Raw genomic sequence first — 18,569 nt, forward strand, 5'->3', positions numbered from 1 at the left:
TCATTTAAGTCCTGCCGGTCCCCCTCCACTGCATCCACCAGGTCATCGATTTTAGACTCCGTGTCAGCGGGTAAGTTCCTGGATTTGCTCTGTAAACGTAGATACTGCCTGAGATAGCTCTTTTCGGAACATGGCCTGAATGTTGCGGAACATAGCCGCCGGAGTCAAGTCATCCGCATGTGGCAGCTGGTCATCCTCCGAGCGATCCTCCGCCATGAGGGAGCTCGTGTCGGCCATCTTAGATCTGGTCCCGGCCTTAAAGATATCGGGTATAGACTGCGAAAGACCCTGTGACAATGGCTTAAGTTTGTTCCTGCCGGTGCGGGAAGTACTCATCTCTGCTCGGGTAGATTCTCCGGTGCTAAGGAGCTGTAAACAGCGCTGAAGGTGGCTATGAATGCTCAGTTGGCACGGAGCTTACATCAGACACGTCCGCCTATATGTGCTGCGCGCATGCGCCCCTCCCCCACAGCGCTTTTTATATACATATGGCCCCTGCTACTCACAATTTTCATTTTTAAATCTACCACTGAGAGCCTTGAATGGCTCCTCGGTACCGGCCATTCAGGGCTCACCGCGGGGAATTTAAAAATGAAAGTTAAAACACACTGATGCATAGCAGGGTTGCGGAGCCTGCCGCCCGCTCCCCTGCTTAATAACTTCAGATCGCATCGGGTCTCAGAAGTGAAACCCGGTGCGATCAATCCCTCAGCCTCTGTACTACAACCCCTATCATGGAACGGACTCTGTTCCATGATGGGGGTAGTAGTACAAACACTAATGTAGCCTCTCCAGCTGTCTGCAGACTCCCGCAGCTAGGGAATTACTACTCCCATCATGGAAACAAGTCTGTTCCATGATGGGAGTAGTAGTAGTCCTGGCTGTGGGAGTCTGTAGGCAGACGTGTTCGGCCATACATGAGGGATAACGGGTCTTAACGGATTAATATTTACCCATTATTTCATCCGTTATTAAACGTCCGTTTTGTACACAGAAAACGGATGTTTAATAATGGGTGAACTTCATAGTGTGAAAGCGAGCTAACTGATGTTTCTATTGTACAGTATGAGATGGCAGACTGATGTCACTAGCCTACAGCATGAGATGGCAGACAGATGGCAGTAGCGTACAGCATGAGATGGCGGACAGATGTCACTAAAATCCTGCAGTAGTGGTGATGGTACAGCCTAATCAGTGGCATCTGGCACAGGAGGTTTAAATTCCTCACTGATCCATGCCTGATTCATTTTAGTAAAAGTCAGTTTTTCCACGTTGCTGGCTGACAATCTTGTTTGCTGTGCAGAACACTCTCTCCAAAGCCATACTAGAGGGTGGACAAGACACACTCATGGCAACCTGGGCAAAGTCCATCGGGTCTGGGATCATGGTGTCTTTCAGAGAGTTTACATCCCCCTGACTGTCAGGGGAGCATACAGGATGCAGACACTTCACCATCATGTGCTGAAATATCAAGATGCTGCCACTGCTGCTGCTGAAGCTCCTGCTTCTTGCTGGGGTAGGGGAGAGTTTACTGTGTGGAGAGGAAAGACTGGACCCCCGGTCAGCATTTGTTTATTGCTGGAAAGCGATGGCAAGCTGGTTGCGTAGCTTCTCCTTATACAAATCCTGTTTAACCTCCTTCTTGGACAGTGAGAAAAATTCCCCCATTTTGGGTTTTTACCAAGGTTCTAAGAGTGTGGTTATCCAGTACTCTTCTCTTCAAGCCCACAATATGATTGTTTTTGTGCAAACAGGAAAGCATACACCTAGCAATCCTTGCCAGCTTTTCTGAGGGCCCAGCTTGTTCCACCTCTGTCCCATACTGCCAAGGTTGGTCATGCTCCTCCTCATCCTCAACAGTGTCACCTTGAATAAGGTCTCTTCCATAGAGTTCATCTCCAAATCCTCCTCCTCAGTTGCCACTACCTCCTCATCCAACTCCTCCTCCTCAATGAGAACATCCGTATTGCTGCCACCAAGATGTGGTCTCCTCTATCCCTCCTTCTTACATCATTGCCATCAGCATCTGCTCCAAAAGGAATTTAATGATTAAATAAAAATTCAATTGTATCGTTCCTGAACTTGTGATGCTGACATGCATGGGTTGTGTATGCATAGACCTGGCTGGCCGCAGGGTGGTTGTAAAAGCAAACGCAGCAAATTTGAATTTGGCCAGAAGTCCTGGCTGGCTGCAGGGTGGTTGCAAAAGCAAACTAAACAAATTAGAATTTCGCCAGCGGCCCTGGCTAGCTGCAAAGTAGTTGCAAAAGCAGCCGCTATAAAGTTGTTGAATTTTGCCCCAGCCACCCAGGCCTGGCTGGAAGTAGCAGCAATGAATGGAGCAAACCCGTTTTTCAGACATGTATTGCCCCTGGCTGTAAGTAAAACTCCACTTTTTAACCGTGGCATGCAGGGTATGGCTGTCTCAGCAAAATAATGGCGACTAGATACTCATTTTGGCTAGCAGCCCTGGCTTGCTTCAGGGTTGTTTCAAAGGCAAATACAACAAATTTGAATTTGGCCAGCAGTCCTGGCTGGCTGCAGGGTGGTTGCAAAAGCAAATACAACAAATTTGAATTTGGCCATCAGCCATGGCTGTCCACAGGGTAGTTTCAAAAGCAAACGCAACAAATTCGAATTTGGCCAGCAGCCCTGGCTGGCTGCAGGGTGTTTGCAAAACCAAAGACGATAAATTAAAATTTTGCCTCAGCCAGGCAGCCCAATCCAACTGACCACGGTGCTCTCTGCTGACAGCTCTGTCCATTTTAGGAACTGTCCAGAGAAGCATATGTTTGCTATGGGGATTTTATCCTGCTCTGGACAGTTCCCGACATGCAAAGAGGTGTCAGCAGAGAGCAATGTGGTCGTGACAGAAAAGAAATCCAAAAAGAAAAGTATTTCCTCTGTAGGATACAGCCGCTAATAAGTACTGGAAGGATTAAGATTTTTTTAATAGAAGTAATTTACAAATCTGTTTAACTTTCTGGCATAAGTTGATAAAAAAAATATATATATATATAATGTGTGTTTGTGTGTACACAACTAGAAAGATTTAAGGTGTGTATACAGAAAAATATGAAATTCAACAAAACTATGTTAACAGGCCAGATACTTGTCAGAGGAATATGCTTTTGAGTTCCAGAGATGACAGCACAATGAGAACTGACAGTGTTTGAGGAACTATATGAAATTCAACAGACCTGTATTAACACTAAAGGCTACATATGTATTACCAATTGACATGCTTTTTTATCATTGATAAGATATATATTTGTTTGCAATAGTCCAGCATTTGTTTTAACTATTTTCTCTTTACCGACACATGGTTTTCTTTGTAATTATTATTTTCTTCTTTTTTTGCTATTTTTGTTATTGGTTTCTGATTTTATTAAATTTCTAATAAAGTAGAGTGATTTTATGCAGTGGCTATGCTTCTTTCTAGTCCTTTTGTATACAATGCTTTTTGAATAGCTGAGTTTACTGCACAATGGGTACTACAGTGTTTACGGAACTGTATAAAATGCAACAGACCTCTATTACAAACTAGGCTAGGTAGCAGATACATATAACTTATCAACACTGTTTTTGAGTGGCTGAGTTTTGACCAGACCTAAAACCATGGTATACTACGGTTTTAGGTCTGGTCACAAAACCGGATACGGGGGGGCAAAAATGAGCCGACCGGAGTCGCTATCTGACTCCGGTTGTCTCATTAAAGTGAATGAGAAGCTGCGTGGACCCGCCGGCCATAGGCTGCAAACGTAATGTGAATGCAGCTTTACTTAACACACTTTTTGACTGGCTGAGACTACTGCACAATGTGTACTGACGGTGTTTGCAGAACTATATAAAATGCAACAGAACTACACTTAGATACAGATCACGGCACTGGGTACTGTAGCTGGTTGAGGAACACTATTTAATTCAGGTATTTGCAGGTATGAGCCTTGAAAAAGGCTTTGGATTTGCGGGTCCTTCAGAGGCTGTGAGAAGCATGTTCCCTCATCTGCTGTATAGGAGCCTCTATATGTTTCTTGTATGGGAATTGACTCCTGTTCACACACATACACAAGGTCTCTCTTTTCAATCTGTAATCTATCTTTCTCTCTTTCTTATCTGTATCTCCATCTTTCTAACCACTCTCTCTGTCTCCTCTCTGCAGAAGTTCTGAGCGCTGTGAACACTATGGGTGATGTCAGGCCCTTCTATCTGTGTCCCTGGCTGTGACCTATTGGCCTTTGTGCTTGATTGAAACAGTGAGCAGCAAATCACTTTATTGACTTAGGTTATCATGTGATCTGCTGCTTTCCCTACATTATTTCACTGCCACCTGCCCCCCCCCCCCCCCCTGCTTTTTCTGCCCACCAAAAACACATGCTTTTTTTTCTCCCTTTGCTCTATTTACCTGCTCGAGCTGGAAAAATCCAAAAGTTCGGGTCGAATCCGTGTTCGCCGTATTCGGCTTGCTCATTCCTGACCCCAATATTTCTTAACTGTATGTTTCAATACATTTGATCTCTTCTTATATGCATAGCATACATTATCCTATTCTTTCTGTAATTTTTTTAACTATATCTTTAACTGGCATTTTTCCTGGAATTTTTCAACTTTTTCTATAATTTTCCTGTTTTATTCATTTTTTTTTTCTTTTACAAATTTCTTTATATGAATTGGTTCATAGGGAGTGCCTTAACCCCTTAATGACCAAGCCCATTTTCACCTTAAGGACCAGGCCAATTTTATTTTAGCGTTTTTGTTTTTTCCTCCTCGCCTTCTAAAATCCATAACTCTTTTATTGTTCCATCTACAGACCCATATGAGGGCTTGTTTTTTGCATGACCAATTGCACTTTGTAATGAAACCTCTCATTTTACCTAAATGTACGACAAACCCCCCAAAAACATTTTTTAGGGAGGAAATTTAAATGAAAACCAAAATTTTCACATTTTGGAGGGTTTTCTTTTCACACTTTACGGTAAAAGACATGTGTTCTTTATTCTGTGGGTCAATACGATTAAAATGATACCCATGGCTAGATACTTTTATATTTTTGTACCGCTTAAAAAAAAAATCTAAAACTTTATGTACAAAATCAGTAATCTAAAATCGCCCTATTTTGACCACCTATAACTTTTTCATTTTTTCGTATATAGGGCGGTATGAGGGCTCATTTTTGGCACCGTCATCTGTACTTTTTTTTAGATACCATATATGCATATATAAAACTTTTAGATCATTTTTTATAATTTTTTTTTAATAAAATGTGACAAAAAAGCATTTACGCACGTGGCGATACCAAATATGTTTATTTAAAAAAAATTACGCTTTTTGGGGGTAAAATGGGAAAAACTGACAATTTTCATTTTTATTGGGGGAGGGGATTTTTCACTTTTTTTTTACTTTTTAGTTTTACATTTTCCAACTTTGTTTTTTTAACACTTTTTATGTTCCCATAGGGGACTATCTATAGCAATCCTTTGATTGCTAATACTGTGCAGTGCTATGCATAGGACACAGCACTGCTCAGTATTATCGGTGATCTTCTGCTCTGGTCTGCTCGATCGCAGACCAGAGCAGAAGACCCCAGGAGACGGCCGGAGCTAGGTAAGGGGACCTCTGGCATTCATGCTGGATGATTGGATCCCCGCGGCAGCGCTGCGGGCGATCCGATCATCCAATCAAAGTGCCGCAATGCCGCAGATGCCGTGATCTGTATTGATCAGGGCATCGGAGGGGTTAATGGCGGACATCCGCGGGATCGCGGATGTCGGCCATTACGGGCGGGTCCCCGGCTGCTGCTAGCAGCCGGAACCTGCCATGTATGACGCGAGCGCCCTTCCGATGCTCGCGGTCATACACAGGACGTAAATGTATGTCCTGGTGCGGGAAGTCCCGCCAAACCAGGACGTTCATTTACGTCTGTGGTCGTTAAGGGGTTAAAAAACTGTCAATCTTATGGTTTTATGCAGACCGTTCAGTACAATATTATCCTATGATAAAATATCCAATTTAATTAAACATGCAGTAATTAAATATTGGGTTTATTAAAAACCAATACTAAATATGGATTTTTATTCCATGAAACCCCTATGTTATTCATAAATGATAAAAATTTTCTTTAGGGCGAGTGCGGTGTGTTGATACTTTTTTGATCTTGCCCTTCCTGGTGCAAAGCTCTCCTTGCCTGCTCAGATTGAGGATGCATTTGTTCTTATTATTCTTCTCCCTACAACCTCTCTTCTTCTCCTAAGTCCTCTTGTTCTTCTTCTCAGGCCATAGATGACTACCTTTCCTGATGTGGAAAGGCACCTGGGCCTCAGGGTTCTCCCCGCCCCACTGGTGCACTCCTAGCACTTATGTTCGTTACTCCAAATAAGGACAAGGATTTGTCTCAGTGTTTCAGCTATAGACCAATCTCCCTTTTGAATGTGGATTTGAAGTTGTCTTCAAAAATTTTGGCTAATCACCATGGGGGAGATTTATCAAAACCTGTGCAAAGGAAAAGTTGCCCAGTTGCCCATGGCAACCAATCAAATTGCTTCTTTCATTTTGCAGAGGCCTTGTTAAAAATGAAAGAAGAAAGCTGATTGGTTGGCTATCAGCCTGTTTTCTGAGCGCTACCAGCAGCTGCTGCAAGTCCCACGCTACCGAGGAGGTCCGGTATCCGAGGCCGAGAGACACGAACTGTGCGGTGAGTCAAGGCTATGTTTTTCTTTATATTCCTACGTTATATTCATACCTGACTCTCTGTCCTAGCACCATCGCGGGTCAGAACAGAGACTCTCCAGCTGTTCCTAGAGTCCTAAGCAGTATAAGAAGATTTATTGTGCTAGTGCCGCTATCTATCTATTTCTTTAAGAAGTCGTTACTTCAAAATTTATTAACAAAAGTCTGAGGTGTTGAGCAGGGGCATAGCTGGAAACCACAGGGCCCCAATGCAAAAATTGCCCTGGGTCACCCTATCTGTCTGAACCAGGGCAGAACTAGGACCAAAAATAAGCCTGACTGCCAAGTAGCTTGACTGTTTGGGCCCCCACCAATCACCTCAGTTTAAGATGCTTTCCAGCTGTTGTAAAGCTACAACTCCCATTATGCTTGGAGAGCATCAGGCACTTTAGGAGTTGTAGTTTTGTAACAGCTGGAGAGCCACAGATTGGGGTACAGTGTCCCCCATCATCACTGCAGAACTTACTACAGCCCTGATAGAATAGTCAGGAGAATACACAATAATATCAGTGACCTGAGTAATGTCTTCTCTGTTGTCTTTTCTCTTCTTCATTTGGTCTAGACCGTCAAGACTTCTTCCAGCTACATCTCCTATGCAGAGTCTGGCACCCTAACATCAAAGGTTTCTTAGTTTGTTAGCAGATCCTCAACCTCTGTATAAAGATGATAATCATTATATCCCTGCCAAATACTGTGCCCCCTGAATATAATACTGCCAGACACTTTACCCCTTGAATATAATACTGCCACACACTGTACCCCCTGAATATAATACTGCCACACACTGAACCCCCTGAATATAATACTGCCACATACTATGCCCCTGAATATAATGCAGCCAAATACTGTACCCCTAAATATAACACTGTCACACACTATACCCTCTGAATATAATACTGCCCCACACTGTACCATCTGAATAAAATACTGCCACATACTCTACCCCCTGAATATAATACTGCCAAATACTGTCTCATGAATATAATACTGTCACACATTGTACCCTCTGCATATTGTACTGCCACACACTGTACCCTCTGAATATAATATTGCCACACTTTGCACCCTCTGAATATAATACTGCCACACACAGTTCCCCCTGAACATAATACTGCCAAACACTGTTTCCTAAATATAATACTGTGACACATTAAACCCTCTGAATATAATACTGCCACTCTAAATAAAATATTGTCACACAATGTACCCGCTGAATATAATACTGCCATATACTGTCTCCTGAATATAAAACTCTCACACATTGTACCCTCTGCATATAATACTGCCACACACGGCGCCCATACATAGACACATCATACATATACACACACATCTATCATACATACACACATCTCACATACACACATATCACGATAACATATATCAATACAATGCATTACATTGATCTATGTAAGCCATCTAATGAGTAAGCCCCTAGGGAGGCCAAAAATCTGTTAAAAAAGGTAAAACATTTTTATAAAAATATACCCCACCCACCCCCTAATAAAAGTTTAAATCACCCCCTTTCCCCATTGAAGTGGATACACACATTATACATATACACACTTCATACACATGCTTCTATCATACATACACACACATCATTCATACATATGTTCCTCACCCAATGTGCCTCCAGCTGTTGCAAAACTACAACTCTCAGCATGCCAGGACAGGGCATGGCTGTCCGGGCATGCTGGGAGTTGTAGTTTTGCAACAGCTGGAGGCACCCTGGTTGGGAAATACTGGGCTAAGTAAACACTACACCCTTCCCCATTCGACTATCACAGACCCCAATCAACTAAAAAAGAAAAAAAAAACATCTAACACCCACAACCTCTTCTCCATGGTTCTACTAACCCCCCCAGCAGTCCTCTCACAACCCCCACCATAACCTATAAGTCTACTCACCGACCCAAACCCAGCAAGCCAATCCCCCCCCCGTGGTCTACTCACCCCTATAAGATCAACTCCGCGGCCTGACACTCACCCGGTACTGCGGGTCAGATACAGTGGAGATCGGCATGCTGCTAGGTGGCGGCTATGGGACCCTGTCACAATTGCAACCATTGCGACCTCTATAACTACGCCACTGGTGTTGAGCATTTCCTTGTCCTCCTTCATTTCTTCATTGTCTTCTTTCTCTCTGAAATACTTGGGAATAAATCTTACTCCCTACCTTTCTGGTATTTATCAAGCTACTTTTTTACCACTTCTCCAGACTCCAGAAGGGGACCTTTTTAAGGTGGAGCGCTGGTACATTTACGTTGGGCGTTGTTCCATCATTAAGATGAATGTTCTCCCTCATCTTCTTTACTTTCTCAAACTTTACCTATCGCTCTTCCACATGCTTTTTTCACCTCTCTCCTCTTTTCTTCTATAGTTAGTTTGGGCAAATAAACCTGCTCTTCTGACCCGCTACATTTTATACCAGACCAAGGCACAAGGAGGTTTGGATTTGCCAAATATCTATCATTAGAACATAGCTGCGCATTTGATCAGAGTCGTTGACTTGTCATCACCATTCTTTATTCAAACTTTGGGTTTCTTTTGAGTCTTTTTCATCCCATCTTTCTCTGTTGGCCTCCCCTTGGTTGTCTTCCTCGTACCACTTCTCTTTCTCTCACCCTACCATTTCTGCAACGCTAAAAGTTTGTGATAAATTTATTGCTGGGTCCAAGACCTTCCCCAATGTACCCTATCTTACAGAATCTGGACTTTATGCCCAGGTTTATGGATCCATGTTTTGTTTGCTCGGCTTCCTGGAGTAGATTTTGTGTTTCCAGTTTTCTTTTTGGTGGGGCCTGGTTTTGTGCTTCTGCCTTATCCTCTGTTGTAATGCCTGTAAAAAGTTTTTTTTTGCTGAATATATTAACTCAGGCATTTTCTTCTTTCCCTTCCCAATCAGTCTCTCTTTTCTAGGGAGGTGACAGCTTTTGAAATGTTTTATACGGGTTTAGGGGTGGTCCGTCACATTCTTTTTTTATGTGTATGCCATATTGGGATCTCCTTCAGATCAGGAGCCTGCCGGTCTTACTGACAGGTTGGGAGTGTAATTTTGGTTGCCCTTCTCTGCTTCCCAGTGGAAGCAGGTTGAGTTTTGTTGGGTGCATAGAGATTGGCATCCACATTTACTGGCTCCCTTTCTCCCCCAGATTTTATCCATCTCCACCTCTCTCGCATACCAATTAAGACCTAAAAGAGCTCACTTCTTTGTCACCTTGAGGATGCAGCTAGGGCATGTATTCCTGCGCTGTGGAGACATCTCGAGGCCCATTCCTTTCAAATGTTGATTTGAAAGGTCAAAGAGATCCAGAGTATGGAAGACTTAACGGCGCACTTACATAACCGGAGTGCCCAATTTCTTAATACCTAGTACTATTGGTCCGCTTTTCAAGAGTCCGCTGAATATAAAATTCTGAGCATTAAGGTGCCCCTAGATCACTGCGACAGGATTCCTCCCTTTTGCTCTGTTTACCTCCTCTGTGTCCGAGACATAGAATGCGGGTGCTGCACAGAGGTCATGGGGGGTCTCAGGGGCGAGCCCTCTACGATCAGACATCATGTCTCCTATCTTTTGGATAGGTGATAAGATGTATGTGGCCGGAATACCACTTTAAGCCTCCCTCTCTGTAGGAAGGTTAGTTGATGTTTGTTTTTGCTTATATTTGAAAACTTAAAGACTTAAAGAATAATAAAAATAACAATGTACGTATCACCACTCAGTATTCTAAAGGAACAGGATGTCCAGCTGTAACAGAACTGACTGCTCCTGTATTGTAGTACAGCCTGATGCTTCAGGCTGCGTGTAATGGCATCAAGTCATCACATGCAGCCTGCAGGAGATGACCTGAGGTCCTCCAGGTAACCTCAGCAGAGGCACAGCCTCAGCATGGGATCCTTGGGAAGGTAAGTGGGATATTTATTATTTTTGTGGAGGTGTTATTTATATACTCTTTATTTAAAGTGCAACTGTCATGATTTCTTAGCTATATAACCTAACAACAGTCTGTGAACTGGGTTTATCATAGCTATCCACCATTACCTTTGCCTTCTTTATAGCTGGATTTATGATAATAGAACACTTTTTTTTTTTTACAGCCATCAACAGTTGGCTAGATGGGGCCAGGGGTCTGCTATGCGCTGAGGCTGCCACGTATATTTCTTTTCTTTCAGTGCTGGAACTGCCGTGTGATTGACACGTAGGTCCCAGCACATGTGCCCTTGTATCACTCCCATTCCCTCTGCCTTCCAACTCACAGCTTCTGCGCAATGCTAGAGGCAGCATATAGTAACTAGTAACTCTAGTAACCACAGCATATAGCGCGTCGCCGGCAGCATGTTCACGCAGAAGAGGAGAGTCTGAACTAATTTTGTCTACACTGCCGACGACGCTCCGGGAGCAGGTGCTCGCCCAGTGAACCTGCTGATGCACGTGGAGCGATGCAGGGCAAATGCGCAGTGACCTGTGTGTCAATCACACTATGAATACTGTATGGGGGAATATTAGTCTGTGTAGAGTGTTTTTTTTCATTATTAGTATGATAATATCAAGTCACTATGTGTTGTAATGGAATTGGTCATATTGTTGCAGTATTATTTGTCTCTTGTATAATGGTTATACTGGTCTGTGTACAATGATTCGTATTCCGTATCAGTATGGTAGTATTATCCAGTCACTATGTGATGGTAATGTTAGCGGTCATGGGTTGGCACAGTTATTTATCCCTTGTGTAATGGCGTTATTGGTGGTATTGGCCTAGTATATTGTTTTTTTTATTTCCTAACAGTATCATGGTATTGTTTAGTAAATGCAGTAGTAATATGTTGTCCTAGGGTGGAGGTACTATTTTATGTTAAACCCCAACCTATGATAAAATCCAGTGTGCTCCCCTGGTGAGTGGTAATGCATACACTGTAAATCGAGCAGTAGCTCACTAGGGGCTACTGAGCAGTGCTAGGAAGTCTCATCATAATGTGGGCATTATTATGAGAAGTGAGTTTTTTTCACTTCAGGCCCTGTCCTCCCAAAATGTAGTAAGTCCCTGCTTTGCCCCAGTTTAAATGTTCCCAGCAAAGACATGTTTTACCAAGCCACAGTAGGTGATAAATGTCCCACTGCTGGAACCCCAAGCTCCACATTTCCCCTTACTACATGGTCACAGTGAGGAGGAGTTTAAATGGAGTGGTGGGTGAGCATGTACACTTTTGCTCTAAATGAAGTCTATGACTTAGAGATATAATGGTCTTGTGACTGGTGGGGTTCCTATCGATCATACAATTATCAATTAACCTGAAAATGGGTAATAAATGTATTTTCTTATGGGCCGTCTCTTTGTCGGGAAATCTTGATTGAGTAATTTTTATATGAAGCATCTGTTCTTTTGGTCCTTTAACAAACCATTACAAAATCAAAACATGATTACTGTGATCATTACTGATAACATGATTACTGATGATTAATGATTACTTATTTTTAATTTGTAGATTTACAAACAATTGAATGGTTACTATTTATAAGAGACAAATATTCTATTTGCTGTCAGTCATTGTTACTTTAAATGTTAATATACTTACAGCAAGAAATGCAGGACTGATTGCCACCCAGCAAACTCTCCAGTATATCCCAGGAGTGAAGCCTAGCATGGCCTTCACATCATTACAGAACCTTTGTATTCCTGTGAATTGAGTTATGGGATTAATAATAGTTACCATGGAGGTTATTGTTCAACTTTTTATGGATAGACATATACCTGATATGGGAGCCAATCTTGCAGATAAGCGCTCACTTAATGAGCCCTTTACACGACCCAATGATTGTGTGGCCTGGGCCTCACTGGAACTTTTGTGCAGCCCTTTACTTGCATCATTGTCAGTTGCACATCCCCTGTTCACACTTAGAAATGTACAACAACCAACAAATTTTGATTCTGAGGGCAGCACAATCAAAGTAAATAGCCACGAGTAATTGGCCATGCCCTTAAGAAATGGTTGAATACAACTGTAATTTGACAAAAGGCAATTTAAATAGAACTTTTTATTAGTTAAATAAAAAAATCTAGAGAAATGTTTCTTTGAACTCTGCATCTGTTATTCCTTCTGGAAATATATGAATAAGCTGACAATTGAGTGTAAGGCCTTGTCAGTTGGACAGCGAGCCTTACACAGAACATAAATATTTATGAAGAGGGCTGTATTACATGGACTAGTCAGCCAGGAAGAACAGCACACTAAGATGCAAATTCTGATTTTCCAGTTTTTCTCCTGAATGGTCCAACAGATTGTGTTACAATGAGCATCAACCACCCTATTACCTTGTTTAAACAGGTAAGTGCAAGTGATGCTGCTGACAGATTCCCTTTAAGGGTGTATTCACACATACAGTATCCTGCTTATATTTGATGCACATGATTTGAAGCAACAGATTTTATGCTGCAGATTTCAGTGTAAACTAATTAACTGAACACAGCTTCTAATCTGCATCTTCAAATCCTGCATGTCAAATATGCACAGGATACTGTTTGTGTAAGTACACCCTTAAGAAGAACCATGCAGAGTACATAGAAAAGCCTAAGAAACGCTTCAGCATTGTTATCTTACACGGTATACAAGTATTCACTAGAAATGACATGTTAGGAGAGCTGATGGGTTCTCTCTAATAAATAATATATCTTAAAAGCAAATTCCTTAAAGGGGTACTCTAGCATTGTACTTCTTATCCACAGGATAGGGGATAAGCGTCTGATCGTGGAGGTCCAACTGCTGAGCGCTGTACTTGTGTATCTCCAGCTCTCCCATAGAGATGCATTGAGGAGGTGTGCCGAGCCCACTCCTTGCACAAGAAAGCCAGGGCGCCATGCAGGAGATCATTGAGACGGGGTTGTTTGCAGCAGTAGGGGACAAGAAGTAATATTCCGGAGTACTCCTTTTAGCTGGCTATAAACTTAGATAGCTATCAACTGAATTCTTATTTCACGAAAAGCTATCTCACTGATTAATCCATTAACATATACGCTAGGCTTGCAGAGAAGGGGCTAAGCCATTGTAAGACTTTTCTCATAGAAAATTATCTCCCAGAGAAGAAAAGGGTATGGCAGGTAAAATCTAACAGTTTTATCTACCTTTTGGGTGAAGTCACTATACAAAATAGTTGGTTGTCTATTTACACCAAATTCAGGGGGATTAAGTCATCATGTGCCAAAAAGTGTATAGCTAACTTGCATAAAAACTTCTACTAGAACATTAGGTAGAAAGGCAGGAAAAAGACCAGGTTTCAGGCGCGTGCTGCAGGAACAGACAGGCATCCAGTTATGGCTATAAATTCTTTATTAGCCAATTCAGACACGTTTCGAGGCTGCTGCTTTTTTTTCAATGAACAGTGGCTTCTAACTAGCATGAACATACAGGTGCTATTTAAAACCGTAAAAGCTCACGAACGGGTCAGGTGCAGGACCACCTCATGTGAATTGCGCAATGTGGTGACGTGCATACCACACCTGTCAGAATGACATCACATTTAAAAAAAATATACAATACACATTAATATATTAAAAAGCTTATCAACACGGGTTTTACAGTAGAGAATGGGTAAAAAATGGTCAGCTATGATGTGTCTTACTCAGAAAAAATGGGTTATAGCGTAAGGTTAGCGCATGAAAAAGGTAAGAGGCGGCATAAAGAATATTTTCAATGAAGGGTCAGGTCCTAGGTATGCCTTACTTCTGTAATGCGGGATGCCATCTGATAGTTGGGGTTAGACAGAGAGGTGTATATGCATCAATGAATGAGGCTGGGTAGAAGAAGGATGCTGCTGGCGTGAAGCTGGCATCACTGCGCTTAGGTTATGCGCAGCGAGGCCTCTGACAACTCCTATGGGCTATGCGCTGTCATAGGTAAGTGTGTATCAAAGTGAATATGCATCGAGGATGATGCTGTAGGCATGGAGCCGGCATCCGCGCTTCAGGTACGCAGAGGAGGGGTTATGACATCTCCTATGGGCTGTGCAGTGTCCCACAACTGTTGGAAATAGAAATTCAGGAGTGTGGAGGTACGTGTAAAGGGCCCTGGGTGTGTTAAATAGTCACTGTTGGGGAGGAGTGATGGTGAATGGGGTAGGATGTACGCGCATCTTAGGAATTAAAAGTTGCCATGTGACATAGTAATCGGAGGCAACGTATGTGTAAGAATATGCTGTGTTAAGCATGAATGAAGAATAATGCTAGATATATAGAGGATATGCGAGCATGATGCCAACATGTGTAGAAATATGCTGTGGTCAGCATAGATGAAGGATAATACTACATAGATATAGGATATGCGAACATGATGTCGGCACCTGCACAAGGCTTTGCATCGCGGGAGCTATGACAACTCCTATAGGCTGTAAATTACCTCACAGTAGCTGGGTGAAAATATAGGGGTGGATTAAATGTGAAATACTGATGGTACGGTATGAGAGTTGGCGATCCACCAGAGGGAAGGATGGAGATGGGGAAAGAACATGCTGGCAGTGGGGAAGGGACATGGGTAAGGAGATAAAAGATGTACCAGATTGGTTGGGGAAAAAAAGGGTGGGGGGATTGGAGTGATATATCTATTTGAAAAATGATGTCTTGATGTGTGGGACAATATACATATATGGAGACGTGGTATGGAGGGAATAGGTGGGGGTAGTTATATGTTCTCTAGGCATTCGTTGAGGCCTGAGGGGTAGAATGTATCCATCTTGTAAATCCAGTATGACTCGTGTTTACACAATTTTCCAAAATGGTCTTCTGCATCTTCTGGGATCTGTTCCAACTCTGAATTCTCTGAAGTTACTGTTGTGGGCCTCCATCGCGTGCTGGACACGCTGTGTTTCAGGTTTTGGTGGGTAACATTGTACCTGTGCCCATTGAATCTGGTTCTAAGTTGTTGGGATGTGTGGCCAATATGTTGTGGGTGGCACGTGCATTCTATCAGATAGATGATGTGTGTGGAGCTGCAATCCATGCAAGTTTTAATTTGGAACGTCTCCCCTGTCTGATTGCTATTGAATGAGGTTACTTGGTCTCTAATATTGTCACATAGCTTTCAGGCTTTATTTCGACACTTCAAGTACCCTCTGGTGGATCCAAAAGTTGTTTATTATGTTCCCCCTTCTTTACTTTCTTCAGGCGACTTGGTGCAATATTGTTTTTAATGGTTCTGGCCCTTCTGTAAGTAAAACCGGGCTTGTCAGGTAGGATTTTTTTCAAAATGGGATCATGTTGTAAAATTTTCCAATGGGTCCTATATCTATGTAGTATTATCCTTCATCTATGCTCACCACAGCATATTACTACACATATGTCAACATCATGCTCGCATATCCTCTCTCTCTCTCTCTCTCTCTCTCTCTCTCTCTCTCTCTATATACTGTATATATAGCATTACTCTTCATTTATGCTTAACACAGCATATTCTTACACATATGTTGCCTCCGATTACTATGTCAAATGTCGACTTTTAATTCCTAGGATGCGCGTACATCCTACCCCATTCACCATCACTCCTCCTCAACAGTGACTATTTTACACACCCAGGGCCCCCCGTCCTTTTACACATACCTCCACACTCCTGAATTCCTATTTCCAACAGTTGCGGGACAGCACACAGCCCATAGGGGTTGTCATAACCCCTGCTATGCGCAACTGAAGCGCGGATGCCGGCTCCATGCCTACAGCATCCTCCTTCCCAGCATCATCCTCGATGCATATTCACCTCGATACACACTTAACTATGACAGCGCATAGCCCATAGGAGTTGTCAGAGCCCCCGCTGCGCTTAACCTAAGCGCAGCGATGCCAGCTTCATGCCTGCAGCATCCTTCTTCTACCCATCATCATTCATTGATGCATATACACCTCTCTGTCTAATCCCAACTATCAGATGGTATCCCGCATTTCAGAAGTAAGGCATACCTAGGACCATACGGACCCTTCACTGAAAATATTCTTTATGCCGCCTCTTACCTTTTTCATACGCTAACCTTACGCTATAACCCATTTTTTCTGAGTAAGACACATCATAGCTGACCATTTTTTTTACACATTCTCTACTGTAAAACCAGCGTTGACAAGCTTAATATGTGTATTGTATATATAAATGTGTATTGTATATATTTTTTTATGTGATTTCATTCTGACAGGTGTGGTATGCACGTCACCACTGTGTGCAATTCACATGGGGCGGTCTTGCACCTGACCCCTTCGGGGGCTTTTACGGTTTTAAATAGAGCCTGTATGTTCATGCAAGTTAGAAGCCACTGTTCATTGAAAAAGAGGCAGCAGTCTCGAAACGCATCTGAATTGGCTAATAAAGAATCTATATCCATAACTGGATGCCTGTCTGTTTCTGCGGCATGCTCCTGAAACCCAGTCTTTTTCCTGCCTTTCTACCTGATGTTCCAAGATCAGTTGGGGGAACCCTAGCCTGATCCCCGGGAGGCAGCTCCACATCCTATACCATACAGCGCTTCATGGTGGTTGTGTCTGGCACACAACCCAGCAAGGTGAGCACACATCTAATTGGTGCAACCTCTGTCGTTTGCCCCACACCTCCACATATATACTGCCCTTAGAGGAAGCTCTGTTCTATCTTTTTTCTGCATTAGATTGTACAATAGAATATTAAAACATGAGACATATTAAGTTACATCTTACCATAGAACCAAGACACAGCAATTGCTTCTAAGAATACAACTGCAATGATAGAACGTCCAGCCCCAAATTCTTCAAGAAGTTTCACAACATATGCTCCTCCCTGATAAAATGACATAATGGTTGCAGTAGACTTTATCAACAGTAAAATACACATAATACATATACCAATATACTAATATACAACACCCAGGAGCACATTATTTTAAAAACTGAAAGAGAAAAATGTTGAAACAACTTTGTGTTAATACTGATGCACATGCTTTATAATAAAAAAAAAACCTGCATTTCTTGGTAATTACATTCACAAGTACAATAACATTTTAATTAGCAGAGTACCTGTATGACTTTAAGGGTAATGTCAGTACTTTTCTACAGGATAGTGGATAAGTGTCTGATTGTGGGAAATCCAACCTAGTGACCCCCCCCCCCCCCTCAATCTTTTGCCTTGCCCTCCAGTGTTCTGAAGATTTATGTACAGAAAACCGGCTATCCTTGTTCCCAGAGCAGCAGTGGTCGACACCTCATGTACTGTCTATGGAAGAGGTACAGATATACACGAGTGATGTACTTGTGTATCTCTGGCTTTCCTATAGAAAGTGCATTAAGATTACCGGAATTTCCTTTTAAAGGGAACCTGTAACTAATTTCATGCTGCCAGAACCACAGGCAGCACAAAACACTTCCAGGCTCTTTTATCACAATGATATATGATTCACTCTGAATGGCTGTGGTATTTCAGAGAAATCAAAGTTGTAACCAGAAAAAGGACACCAAATCATTGATGTGGTCTTTGGGCCCTTAAATGCTGAAAAGTAATTACACAAATTTGGCACCTGAAGCCACAGGCAACATGAAACAATGAAGGTCTACCTGTTGACAATACGAAAGGATTCACTATGAATGCCTGGGGTGTTTCAGAAAAATCCTCGATGTAATTTTTGAATGGAATGGAGCTCAGTGTCATCAGGGTCCTTGATGGTCTGCCCCTGATTGTCAGATTTTTCACCTACAGGGAGGGCTATATCATTAGGCAAACTACCATGGGTAACCAAGCCCAGAATGGAAGGGTTCTGTCACAGAACCACTGCCAGATGCTCCATGACAATGACATATAGAGGGGGGACGACGACGACAGGGGACACCCCTGCCTAGTGCCATTGC

The 18,569-nt window shown here is 42.5% G+C and overlaps 1 protein-coding gene across 6 annotated transcripts in view; it reads right to left on the bottom strand.

Annotated features, from left to right (window-relative positions):
* LOC130281585 (sodium-dependent serotonin transporter-like) overlaps positions 1-18,569 on the bottom strand; it is a 526,811-nt gene that overhangs the window by 35,409 nt on the left and 472,833 nt on the right. For all 6 annotated transcript variants that reach the window (XM_056528987.1, XM_056528978.1, XM_056529008.1 and 3 more), the window contains 2 exons: positions 17,409-17,508; positions 12,304-12,404 (listed from right to left, as the gene is read on the bottom strand). In XM_056528987.1, coding sequence (XP_056384962.1) covers positions 12,304-12,404; positions 17,409-17,508 — 201 coding nt within the window. The remainder of the gene's footprint in view (positions 1-12,303; positions 12,405-17,408; positions 17,509-18,569) is intronic.

This window comes from Hyla sarda, chromosome 1 (assembly GCF_029499605.1).
Source record: "Hyla sarda isolate aHylSar1 chromosome 1, aHylSar1.hap1, whole genome shotgun sequence".
In the NCBI taxonomy this organism is placed as follows: Eukaryota; Metazoa; Chordata; class Amphibia; order Anura; family Hylidae; genus Hyla; species Hyla sarda.